The sequence below is a fragment of the Prinia subflava genome, chromosome 7, assembly GCF_021018805.1.
Source record: "Prinia subflava isolate CZ2003 ecotype Zambia chromosome 7, Cam_Psub_1.2, whole genome shotgun sequence".
In the NCBI taxonomy this organism is placed as follows: Eukaryota; Metazoa; Chordata; class Aves; order Passeriformes; family Cisticolidae; genus Prinia; species Prinia subflava.
The window spans coordinates 22,770,408-22,783,291 of NC_086253.1; the positions used below are offsets into that span (position 1 = coordinate 22,770,408).

At 35.7% G+C, this 12,884-nt stretch overlaps 1 protein-coding gene across 3 annotated transcripts in view; it reads left to right on the plus strand.

The window, feature by feature from the left end:
• Positions 1 to 12,884, plus strand: part of UBE2K (ubiquitin conjugating enzyme E2 K) — a 44,325-nt gene that overhangs the window by 6,393 nt on the left and 25,048 nt on the right. The window contains exons 2-4 of one of the 3 annotated variants that reach the window (XM_063401799.1): positions 191 to 258; positions 921 to 960; positions 11,584 to 11,677. The exons of 1 other annotated variant lie outside the window; for it this stretch is intronic. In XM_063401799.1, the coding sequence (XP_063257869.1) occupies positions 191 to 258; positions 921 to 960; positions 11,584 to 11,677 (202 nt within the window). The remainder of the gene's footprint in view (positions 1 to 190; positions 259 to 920; positions 961 to 11,583; positions 11,678 to 12,884) is intronic. One more of the 3 variants, XM_063401800.1, reaches the window with a different exon arrangement.

Consider the following 12,884-nt stretch of genomic DNA (forward strand, 5'->3'; position numbering starts at 1 on the left):
TTTGTGAGATCTTTTGTACATTACCAAAAATAATTCTGTCTGCTGTGTTTTTAGCCACGCCTACACTTTTAGGCAAGACAAGGTTTAGAACCTATTTCCTATAACTACATGGAAAGAATAGTGAAATGCCATTACTGTGCATCTTTGATTTTCTTAATCCTGTCTGTGGTGTGTTGGTTATATCTTCTAGTTTGTACTGGAAAACAATGGAGAATGGATCTGTAGGTCTTTGCCATCAAACAAGTTTGTGTGTAAGTGGTGAGAAAACTGAATGTGCTTCTTACAGCTGGGGTGGTCTTTCAGAGTTAATAGGTTATTTGTAGTTAATACCTCTTTATCTGAACCATACAGCTGTTTCTCAAGTTCTGTGAATATAATACCAGGCACTTTTAATGTAGATACTGATCACTGCTAGTATTAGGAATACTACTTAAATCTGTAATTTAAAATATACGATGTCAGTAATCATTTGACCAGAGCTGAGTTTGCGAAGTATTGGTAGTGGGAATATTTTTGCAGAGAAGGCTAGATCTATTGCTTTTTCCTGTGTTCAGCTGGTGACTTTTTAAATGTTAGTGTGTATCCAGTTGAGTCCAGATTTCTAGTGAGGGGTCTACATATATCAGTTGTCAGAATCCTAAAGATTTTGGGAGTAAGTGGAAAATGGAGAAAGAAAAACTTAAGTCTGCATTGGAGTCAGAGTCATTTGATTGTCTTTGATAATGTCATAAAAACCTGAGGAAAGAGAGCAGTCCCTGGTTACAGGAGTGGATTAGTCAGTGTAGGATGAGGGGATAGATTGTAGCTGATGATGGTACCCTCTGATAACAGCCCACTGTACACCTAAAGCAGTGCTAGAAAGTAGACAATCCTTTACCAATTCTAGTCTTGCATTCAAATTCTTCTGTGCTTGTTTCCAGGAGTTTGGCTTTAATAGGAAGGAACTGTACGAGTCCTAAGGTTAGTTCACTTTATGTAGTATGAGATTTAAAAAAAATTAACATTTTATCATAGTAAATTTGTGTAAGCATAAACTGCAAGAAAGTGCTGGTTAAGAGTCCAATGGTCTTTATTTTGCATTAAGCTAGTGCAGGTACATAGAGTAGTTCTTAAATTATTTACCTGTTAAATGGTTTCAAGATTTCTAGATTTCATAATCCTAATAAGGACTGTTGTCATTATTATACTTAATCACTTTTACACTAATAATTGCTACTGGTATTAAATTGAGAAAATGATTTAGGTTAAAGCTTATCATTAAGATGCAGGCTATCTTTGTCTTTGACAAGCCAAGTAAAACTGATGCAATTTAGATATAGAAAAGGAGTAAATTTAGTTCTTTTAGGCAAAGAGTAGGAATTTTGGCAAATAATATTCTGTGTGGCACTCTAAGGATGTTTCACAGAACCATTGAATATTCTGAGTTGGATGTAGTCCACTTCTGCACTCTTGACTTATCCAGCATTTTCCCTTAAGATTATGTCAGTGTTATTTGAATGGGAACACTTGAATATGCTCGCCCTGAGTAGTTAACAAAATAGTATGTACATCCTAAATAAAGAATCTCTGTGAGTAGCAAAAATAACTTTGAGTACCAGATGTGTGATTGTTAATCTAGTATATTGCAACATGTATATGTGCTAAAGTCATGGATTCTCCTGTCTGTGCTTCGAAGTGTCTGCACAGGAGGGAGATGCTATGAATGTCAGTGGCTACAGAGGAAGCTGCATTCAGTGTTATGCTTTATTGGACACTGAAAGTCAGTCCTGCAGTAGAACTCCAGTTTAGCTATGCCAGTGTCTGAGAGAGCTGGGCTTGTCTTGTGTATCATTCTTCTCTTGGATTGCTAATAGGGACTGTCCTGTCTACCTTGTCACAAAATACATGGGAAACTAACTGAAGTTCATTCTTTCCGAATTTTAATTCATTATTAGCGGGTGTGATCAACAGAGAAAGATTAATGAAAGACTGTAAATCTAGTTAGTTTTTAAAAGGTAAGTTTAAGGTAACATGCCTTCAGATTCTAAACACATCTATAGAGTATTTGAGGAAGGGAGGAAAAAACTCAAAGCCACAAATACATTAGTCCGTGTTTTACGTAAACAGGTATTTTAGCTCAAGCTGAAAATATTTCACTTTTTATTTTTAGCTGAAAGGGAACTGTGAGAAAGTATTTTTGAGTTTTTGCTGTGTTAGGATGTGTTAAAATTCAGGAGGGTATGATGAAATAAGATAGTGCACATGAATGGAAATCATGGTAGCTGTGTTGTATTTTCTCCCTTTCTGGAAGCTCTTAAAGCCTTCATGGTGTTTAGGTAATCCCTTCCACTCTGGAATAAGGGTGTCCATGTGGGAAGCTAGTACAGAAAAACTGTTCTGAGCTATTTTTGCAAGTCTTCAAGCTCTGAGACTGTGAGTGAATTAGCATAATCAATTTAAAATGAACTGAATCCTGTGATTCTTTTATATGTGGAATTGCTAACCTAAATAGGGTAGATACACAGAATTGACTTCAGAGTCTGCATCAAATGGTTTTGTATGTTCAGAAAACGACTAATTCAAAGGATGGTTCAAAATTATTATTAAAGCATGCTTTATCTGCAGGGTATTTCATTTCTACACCAAAACCAGAACCATACATAAAAGACAGGAAAAATGCATCCTTTCTTACCCCCCTTACTTTCCTGAAGGGAACAGGAGTCTTTTGCACTATGCCCACACTGATGTCGAGTATCTTAGTGGGCCCAGATCACATTTGGGTAACTCCTGCACACAATTTATGTTCTAAAGTACTGTAAGTATCTTGAGTAGCTTGACACAGCCTGTGCAGGGGCTCTTAGAGCAGCAGAGGAGAGTATGTATGCAGTTATTTTACACATGTTCATGGCCCAGCTTTACCAGTTCAACCACGCTAGCCCTTAGTGAGACAAGCAGTGACTGTAACTGCACTTGGGGCTTGTGCCAGGAGAGCCGTGTCGGTTACACTGCCAGGCTCCGTCACTAGTGCCGTGGTTTTGTCAGAAATAGTTTAGACACACACTGGAGATGAAGTTTCAGAATTCTTTTAACTTGTCCGAAGGCAGTTCCAGGAAGCAGTGTCACATTCCTCTTCCAGGCTCATGTCTTCTTCCTGCTTTTGTGCTCTTTCTTCTACTTGCAGTGTTTGTGGTGAATCAAATCAGGGGTTGGGTTAAAATGAAAGATCTGTCTTGCTAATATGTGTTTACTTCAGATGTTTGCTGTGCTGTTATGTGAATGCTGACATGAAATCTTACCCCCTCCTTTACATTAATTCTACGATCAGAAGGGAACTAGGGCCTTGGCCACTGTTAGGCTGGTTTAAGGTGCTGTGGAAGTACAGTCTCTTAGGTGTGCTGGTAGAGTGATGTTTTAACAGCTGAACATTAGCAGGAGTGGGTATTTACCTACCCTAAATTTTAAAAAATTCCACAAAAACTTTGTGATGCCCCAGGTCTAACTCTTAGAAAATGAAGATGGTTTTAGTATTTGAGATATTTTGTGTTCTGACAGGAAGAGAATATTCCTCAGTATTGTTCTTGTATGTAAAAGTGTAATACAAAATTTTAAGGTTGGATCAGATTTAATCTCTTGATAATATTCTTTAATAAAATATTTTAACAAGATGGATTTAATAAGTAAAATTGTGATAAATACAAAAATTGTAGACTGTCTAACCACCAGTTATACAGAACTCATACAGTATTCATTCTTGTTTCTCCTTAGATATGTTAAAATACAAGTTACTTATTAGTAACATAGTATTTTGATCAGTAAATGAAACAAATAGTACGCAAAAACAATGTCAGCTAGTTTTACTAGAACAGATGTGACCCTAGAAAATGTATGTTAGCACAGGGGGATGAAATAGAATGTGAAATATGGTAGAACTTCCATAACTGAAATTGTTGATAGGTTTAAAGAACATGGGAACATTTTAAGAAAATACATTTCTTAGTATTGACTTTTTCTTAGCTATAAAACTGCTCTTTAAAGTGCTTTAGATGGAAGTGTTTCCTCTTTCGTCCTGGCCCTGCCCCAGACGCTGGATTGTTTCACTCTGGCATTGCTCTGTGCTTTGAAGGTCGGCAGGTGCTTGCCCTAAAACGCAGATGTGATCTGCTGATCTCAACAGGTAGTGCAGCTTGGGTACTACATAGCACTGTGGTAATTATGTGGCGTTTCTGCTTCTCTTAATAATAAGCTCAGGATTTGCACTTGATTTGGCCTTTTAAGCTGGAGTGAGTCTGAAGTAATGTTTTGGAAGTATTGAACTGTTCCCTTTTGCTTTGGTAGCTCTTTGAGGAGATGGAAGTGGGGTTATAAAACTTCTTATTTTGTAAGTTGAATTTACTATTTTGCTGCAGGACAGTGCACTGCACTTTGCTTCCTAGTTGAGTGATACCTGCTGCCTTTTTAATATTTTCTCATTTCTTGTGAAAGAGTGGAGTGGATGCACTTCCTCTGGTCTGCTCTGGGGTAGCAAGGGAGTAAAGAAGGGAGAGTTTTGGAAAAGAAGGGAGATGAGAGGCTGGTATTGACTTCTTAGCAGCTGATGAGGTGATCCTTTATTAGGAATCTTCCTTTCTGGCATATCAGTGAAGGAGGGAGACCTGAACCATTTGCACTAAGTTGAGGATGGTACCTTAGCAGAAGAGCATAAGAAAATAACATGATAAATATTACAAAGCAAAATTCCTTTGAATATTTATCCACAGATTTGCAGAGAGTTGGTAAATAGGATAAGAATGAACTTGGTTTAATTCGTAGTGTATTTAAATAATTGTTTAATGGAGCAAACTGCTACTGAAATATTGGAGTCTTTTACTCAATAGAAGTTGACTCAGTACTTATGGCCTTGTGCAAAAATCGCATTATGGATTTTACTGGGATAGTCACGTGATGTTTTTCTGTAAATCTGATGAGATATGTTCATGCCAGATTTTGGTGTAGAATAAGACTATTGTGTTAGAATATAAAATGGGTGGGAGCATAAAAACAGTTTATAAGCCACTAGTAACTTTATAGTATAACAGTTTAATTTTGCTAGCATGGCTTCAGACTAGGGGGGAAGGATTTCTTATTTAATTTGGTTTATTAAATATTGAACCTTATAATGTCAGTATAAAATGTTTGGATGTTCTACAGTAACTACTTCACATTTGTAAGTCATGGCTATAATAAAGAAGTAAGTAAATTTTTGTTAGATTTTAGGTAGATTCAAAAGTGGCTATTGCTAATTTACCTCATAGATTAATCAATAATTTTAAAATCCTGTCTGAAAGATAAAGAACTAATTTTATTTTGTTTCTGTGATTGGAGAAACAATTAGTGGTTCAAAACATTTTGTGTGTACAAAACCTCCGTCACAAACTTTGTCATTGGCTGAGAAAAGTCCAGAGAAAATTTTCAATTTATTTCCTTGATCTTTGCTGAAATTTTTACATGTATATTCTTTAAGATTTTTGTAACTTTCTTAAAACTCTTAATGTGTAAGGGGCTAGTCTTAAAGCCCTGAATGATTACAGAGTTTTAATACTTAGCTGATTTTAGTGCAAAGTTTATATGCACTGTTTATCACATATGTGTCTTTTCGGGTTAGTTTTTTCTGGTTTAGTTTTGTTTACATATATTTATATATACACACACATGGACACATTTGTTTTTAGGGTTGTCTATGAGTTCTTCTGTAAAACAAAGTAAATTAACAAAAAATAATAGTAATTGATCCAATATAGAATGTATTCCCCTTGAGACTGAAGAAAATCACTTTATAAGACTAGTAAAATCGCAGACTGCAGGTAATTGCTGTATGGAATAGCAGGGTTTTGTGATTTTGTTTGGTTTTGTTTGTTTGTTCTTCTTCTTGTTGTTGGAGGGTTTTTTTTCCCCATACTATGTAATTCAGAAGTAGCCACTGGGTTTTAAATTCCAGATCCAATTCTGTTTAAGGTGGTTTTATGTGTGCTGTTTTTTTGGTTTTATAAATCCTATTCACCACTTTGGCCTTTATACCCAAAGATACTTGATAGGAATTTGCCCATGATGTCTGAATATGTAAGGAGAGACAGACAGACCTTGAACATGCAAATAATAATTCAATTTGACACTACTTTATTGTTTTTAAAGTAACGTGCTGAAGTTATTAATATTGCTAATAAACATTATTTCCTTTTTTAGTTTTGACTAAATAGTTAAATTTAATAGTTTTAAATAGTTAAATTTAATAGTTAATTTTAATAGTTAAAAACATAGTATGTTTGCTAGTGGGTGCATTTATTTTTCTATAGAGTGATTTATAATATGGGGATTAAAGATCTAGTGTGAAGATATTGTCATGGGAGGAGTAAATAGTGCTGGTTGGTTCTAGGAAAACTTCACTCAAAAGGTTTTTTGTATGTCATCATCATCCAGTATTAAGTTTATGATGTTTGGTAGCCATGGGAATATGAGTGATTTATTTGGCGTTTGGGTTTGTTTGGTTTTTTTTGCTTCTACTTAAGAGAGTTCAATGCATGTCAAGACTGCTGGCCATGTAATTAAAGACAAATTAATTGGAAACATTCTTTCATTTTTAGTTCAACCTATCAGCATCTGTCTATACATCACCAGCTCTGGTAACAGGCATTTTTATGCTGATTGCTTGAGATTGACTCTGGTAGTCTCCTTATCAAAATAACTGAAGAATGTGGAGGCTTGTAATTCCTGATGTACTTGTAATTCCTGTTTCTAAAAAATGCAATTTGTTCTGCTTCAGTCTTTATATGAAGTAGACTTATTCCAGGATCAAACTTGGAATATATAATTTTCTTCTGCTTTTAGTAAATATAGTAAATAGTATTTTGTTTGTGAAAATAAAATTTAGAAGAACAATGCAGTTTTTAATAACTTGTCTTAGTATGCTCTTCTCTGTTGATATGTAATGGTTTTGTCTGTTTATTTTATATCGAGGAAAACTTGATATAAACTAGCATTTTTAAACTTGATATAAAATAGCATTTTTAAGAGTAGAGGTGCTAGACTAGTGAAGAGGATAATAGGCCATGAAGAAAAATGGAAGAGATTTTTAAAGGCAGGTTGAAGAGAAAAGGAAATGGTCTGGAAGGCTCAGGAAAAAGGTTGGATTTACTGCGGAAAGCAGACTGGCCCTCCTTATTAAGGCCTGTGGACTGTGGTGAAGAAGAACAGAAGAGCTTGTTGTGTGCTAAGAGTCACATTGCAGAGTCCAGAGCTGCTCTAAAATGATTGTAGTGAGGCCTTTGGAGGCTACCTAGAACAGAGGCTAGTCAGTGTTAAAGGAATGAAGTAGGTATTTATTTAAAAAGCCTTCAAAGAATACACCTTGGGCAGTACAAGAGCCTGGCCGAGGCTGCACCCAAGATGGACAAAGGATCACATGCTCTCACCCTTTTATAAGCTTGGGTCCATTTACGTATCGCAGCTTCAGGTTGTGAGGTCCCATCCTACCGGTTTGCTCTCCTCAATTCTCTGTTTATACTTCTTGGGCCTGAAGCTGCAAAGGTGTCCTTGGCTCTCAGCTGGAAAAGGATTGTTTTGTCTAACTGAGCTGTGAGGTGAACTTGCTAACACTTTATAGGAAGTTCAGAGTTACGTACTAAGGCAGTACAGAATCTGGAAAATATCAAAGCTAAAACCTACAGCATCATTCATAGAAGTGAAGATGTGTTAAAATTTTCACAGTGGCAGAACTTAGTCTTCAAGTTTTCTGCTGGAGTGGATTGTGTATTCTTTGCAAGGAGGTTACTCAAATATAAAACTAGACAGTATCATTCTGTGTTTTTTTTTGGTTTTGTTTTTTTTTTAAACAGGAAGCAGGTCAAAATATTATCAATCAATGGTCACTGTGATAAATGTGATTGAGTGTCCTATCTTTGGAAGATGCTCACTGAATGACATTTGATGAAAGATTGATTCTTTTTAGATATATAGCTTTTAATAGTGAATAAAGGAGCATAATATGAATCTTCCCCGACTTGTCTGCATCATACTTTTAGTTTAATCTCTTATGCTTGAGATTGGTTTCCACAAGGCAGAGTAAAATTGGTTAAGCATGACTACAGCAGTGCAGAAAGAATCTTCGCAGTTGAGTTGGTCTAAAAGGCAACAAATCTTTTGACAAGACCCTAGTTAGATTTAAAGGATACATTTAAAAGGAAAATGGTTATCCATAATCCCTCTAGACTATCAAGAAAAAAAGAGGGAAATGGCGTCATGCATTGTGTAGTATGTTGCATCTATTTTCCTTTCTCTCTGTCTTGTCTTGGTTATTTGAGTTTTTTTGGTCAGTGTTGATCAAAATAATTTTGGGTGTGGTAATGCGAAGTTCTGCTAGTGTTGGACTTGAAGATTTCTAGAAAGGGATTTTGCTGTTTGATTTTTTGGCATTGTATTGTTACAGAATTTAGCTGTGAAACTGTGGAAATAAATGCTACAAGTAATGGCATTGCTCATATTTCAGGAACTGCTAGGCCAGTGATTTAGTCACTAAGTTGTTGCTGAATCAACAGGAGGTAATGCTGTTTCAGACTTGGTGTGGAAGCGTATTTAGATCTTTGTAGAACTGCTTCTGGAAAATCAACTTGTGGCGTGAGATCACAAGTTGATTCATGAATTCTGTGCTAAGAACATTGGTGTTAGAGAATTTTTGAAGACTACTATTGTTGGTAGAGGTAGAGGCCAGAGATTTATTATGTTAGAACTGCTAAAGTTAAGTAATTTTATCCTACGTGATCCTCATTAAAGAGAAATATTGTAGGAGAACACTCCAGATTTAATTTGATTAATAATCACGTCAGTGCTGTTTCTCCAGGGATGAAGGATGAAGCAATACTTGTCAAGGTGGAGCTGAGCTGAACCTTGAAAAGTGTCAGAATAACATGAAAAAAGGATCTTTAGTTATGTAAAGAGAAAATTATTTTAGTATGTGGAGGACGTGGTAGAATTTAAGCATAAATACAAAATTAAATCAATCCCTGTAATAAAATAGTGCAGTGTAGCATGCTGGTTTTCCTTAAGGTTCTGTGCAAGGCAAATAAGGGCATGGAGACAGCTCCAGCTGTCGTTACACAAGCAGTCATCTCAAAGTGCGGGATCAGGGACTCTTGAAAGAAACTAATCTTAGTGACAGGCTGTGTGTTTGATTGCTTTTAAACAAATTTGTGGAGTTGGGAAGGATTTATTGTGAAAAACAGCTACTGTGGTACTAACTGAAACTGAATATGAAGGAGAATATCCAGGCTGCTGCAAGACTGTGCAGCTCACTGAAGAAAAGCAGAATGTTAAGTAGAAAATGAAGCAAGCTGCAGCATGGATTAACCATAGATTGTATCACTGAAATTCATCCAGTTTGCTATTAGTACAGTCCTCTAAATGGAAAGTTATTTGCAAAGATCAAGAACTTCTGCCATCAAGGTGGAGCTTGCTGGGTGATATTGGCAGAGGGAGAGCAGGAGAAGCTCAGCTGAGGTTCGGGTGACTGCAGTACCTGCAGGGATGGTTACAGTGACTCACCTGTATTGGTTATTTAAACCGGTGTGCTGCTTTGGGAATAAGGAGACACGCACAGGGGAAGTACCTCTGAAAAACCACTGTGCAGTCACTGGAGAGGACAAAAAATTTGCACAGGAATCCTTGCTGGGACTCTTGTCACTTAATCTGAGCCTGTCAACAAAAGACAGATTCCATCTTTCTTAAATTATGCTGGTGGTGATGTGTCTTCAGTGAGTGCAACAGAGTGCTTGTGGCACAGATTCTGAGACATCATCTAATTCTGTTTATGCAGGGCTGGTTAGGTGATGACATGACATCGTGGAGAAACTTTTTTAAAATTCAGCATGGGGAAATTAGAATTTCAGCTTGTTTAAAGCAAAATTAAGGCTGGAAAATCAGCGTAAATGCCCTCTGTTTTGCAATAGTTATATAAAAAACTTGTTGAAGCTGGGAAACAATGCTGTCACAAGTGGGCCTAAATAGGTTGTAACTTTACCTAATTGTACTTAAGGAAGCTTTTAAAAATTGTGAGGTGTTGGAACAAGCTGCCAGTTGGAAGCGTGAGAGCAAAAAAATTAAGAGGGATGTTGGAAAGCTTGCAGAAAGATACATCATGTAAGATCAGCCATGAATTCAGAGAGGGAATTTTTTACAGTGCCTGGCCATTGTGGGGAGCTGCAGGTGCTGCCTCATTGGTGTGGGTTGAAGGGATTTCAAGTTCTAAAGACAAATGTATGTAACTATGGATGTTAAAAGCTCCCAGTTCACCATTGGATTAATGTAATGAATTAGGATTTTTACATGGTGAAACTTTTGCCTAATCTTTGATTTTTCTTTATATCTGTGAGCGTCTCTGGTCAGAAGAGCACTCTTTGTTTGGGGGGGACTGATTCTATGAAATGTTGGCAGGGAAGAAACACAAGTCGTTTTCCAGCTGTTGTCCAGTGAATTCTGTGTGCTTAATGGTTCACATCACTGAGAGATTCAAGAACCAGGTGATGGCTCCCGTCAGCTTTGTATGACTTAACCCTTCTCTAGTAGCTGTCAGCAACCAGGTTAACTCTGAGAGTGAAATGAAGCACACCTGTATAGAACTAGTTGGAGCAATTTTAAAAGATCTGTGAAGATGCTAAGATTTTTTGCAAAAAATAACACAGGAATGAGGAAATCTGTAATGCAGTCAGTGAGCACAGTATGCAGAAGCAGCAGAATTAAAAAACTTGTAATTACCTCTAAAAACTTGATGCTACATCTTTCTAAAAGGAGATTTGTCTTTGTAACCCCCCAATAAAAGTTACTGGCTGGGAGATTTATATGAATTTTAACTAATACTGCTCTCTGGACCTGGAAAGCAAATTCAATGGTATGAGTAGCTCTGGCTGAACACTTCTGAGAATCTGTTTCTGGAAAACATATGTTTTCTCCAGTATCAAAGTACACTGTGTTTATTTTGTAAGGAAGTTGATATGGGGTGTGAAAATGTTGAGGAGGTGACAAATTCAAGCGTATAAAGTAAATTGTGAATTATGTCTAAATATTAAAGATATACATGAATTTAAGATTACAATAATCTGTTTAGATCATTGCAATGTTAAAAATACTACTCCATTTGGGGAAGTCTTTCCATGTTCCATTGAAAGCGACAAATGTATCTATTTTTAAATAAATTCATCTAAATATAAAAAGAACTGATGTGTAATTTGGTCAGTTGAATTTTACAGTTTAGATATGTAGAATTAATATCTGATTTGAAAGATCGTGGTAATTTTAAAATATAGTCAACTTAAAAGTACAATTTTAGATATATTGCTGGATTTCTTTGGATATTTTAATGATAGTGTTAATAATATTGAAGTTTCTAATGCTTCACAAGCAGTCTGTTTTTAATTATGTTAAATTTCAACTGGAAGGTAGCTAATAACTTTAGGTTACTATATTTTTAAATGTCTACTTACTTTAAAGTACTGTTCTAAAAATTTAAACCAGCATATTTTGGGGGAAATTTGTATGTCTCATGCTTACTTATGATTCTTTGTTTCTCTGTTTATTTTTAAGACGAGCAAAAATCAAATTAAAGTAGATCTTGTAGATGAAAATTTTACAGAATTAAGAGGAGAAATAGCAGGACCTCCGGACACACCATATGAAGGCAAGTAAAGTTTTTGTGTATGCAATCATTGTACATTTCAAGTCATGTGTCTTGAGATGCTTTGTTTGTAAAAATAATTACATAAAAAATAGCATAAAATGTAGAGATACATGTTTTAAAGTAGTCTGATTTTTTTTAAAAAATACAGATTCTAAGCTTAAAAACTATTTCAGTTCATCTTCTATGTTGCCTGAGGAGACATCTGTTCTACAGTAGGATAGACTATCCCATATCAAGGTTAATTTACAAATACAAGCTGTGTGGTGTAATTGGTATAATTCTGATTTTTAGTTGTTTGTTTACTGTCTCAACAGTTTGAGCTCCTTAACCATTAAGCACTGAGGAACTGAGCTTCAGACTGTACATGTATTTCTGTGATCTAGGGTGGTGATCATTCATAAACGTTGCATTTCTCCTATCTCAAGCAGTGATGCTGTTGCAGGTTAAATTTGGGATTAATTTTGGGCATCTGTGTGTCTCAATACTTAATTTATACTGACATGGGGGACTCCATAATAGAACTTCATATCTTTAGCTCTCTTCAAATATTATATCTTACTGACTTTCTAGTTTATTAAAGCTGGTATCAGTAATTGTGCATCTCTGAAAGTCTGGTAAAAGCAAAGCAACTTCCATGAAGAAGCTTTAAGGGAGGCTTATATAGCATGCTTCTTTAGAGATACAGAATTACTCAATAGCGCTGATACTTGTAAACTTTGTGTGTAATATATATGGAACTGGCAGATGTACCTTCTCTTTAAAGTTCTTTAATGATAAGTATAAGGATATTAAATTTATTTTTTAATCTTTTGGATAGTTTTAAAACATTGTTTTACTTGACTTTTCCATGCCAGGTATCTACTTGGATTTGAATTTGTACTTTCAATAAAAAATTATCAAGGAGTGTTACAGGCAAATGAATTGTTTTGTTGGAATATGAAACAATTTTTCAAGTTCTTCAGTTGCTCTAGTTGCTCTTTGAGCTAAGAGTGGGACTTTAGTATTCCCCTGAGAATGGATGCATGCCATTTGTCATTATTTTGAAAAAATAAATTCCCATCAGGTTGGGAAAATACCTGAAGATTGTTTAGTAGCTATAGAAGTATATGCACTTGAAAGCGTTAGTGACTGCTAGTGAAAATCTGGTTGTCACATCTTCCCTAACAGAGGACATCCCTTGTGATTTGCCTTTCTGTAATAGAGGCTG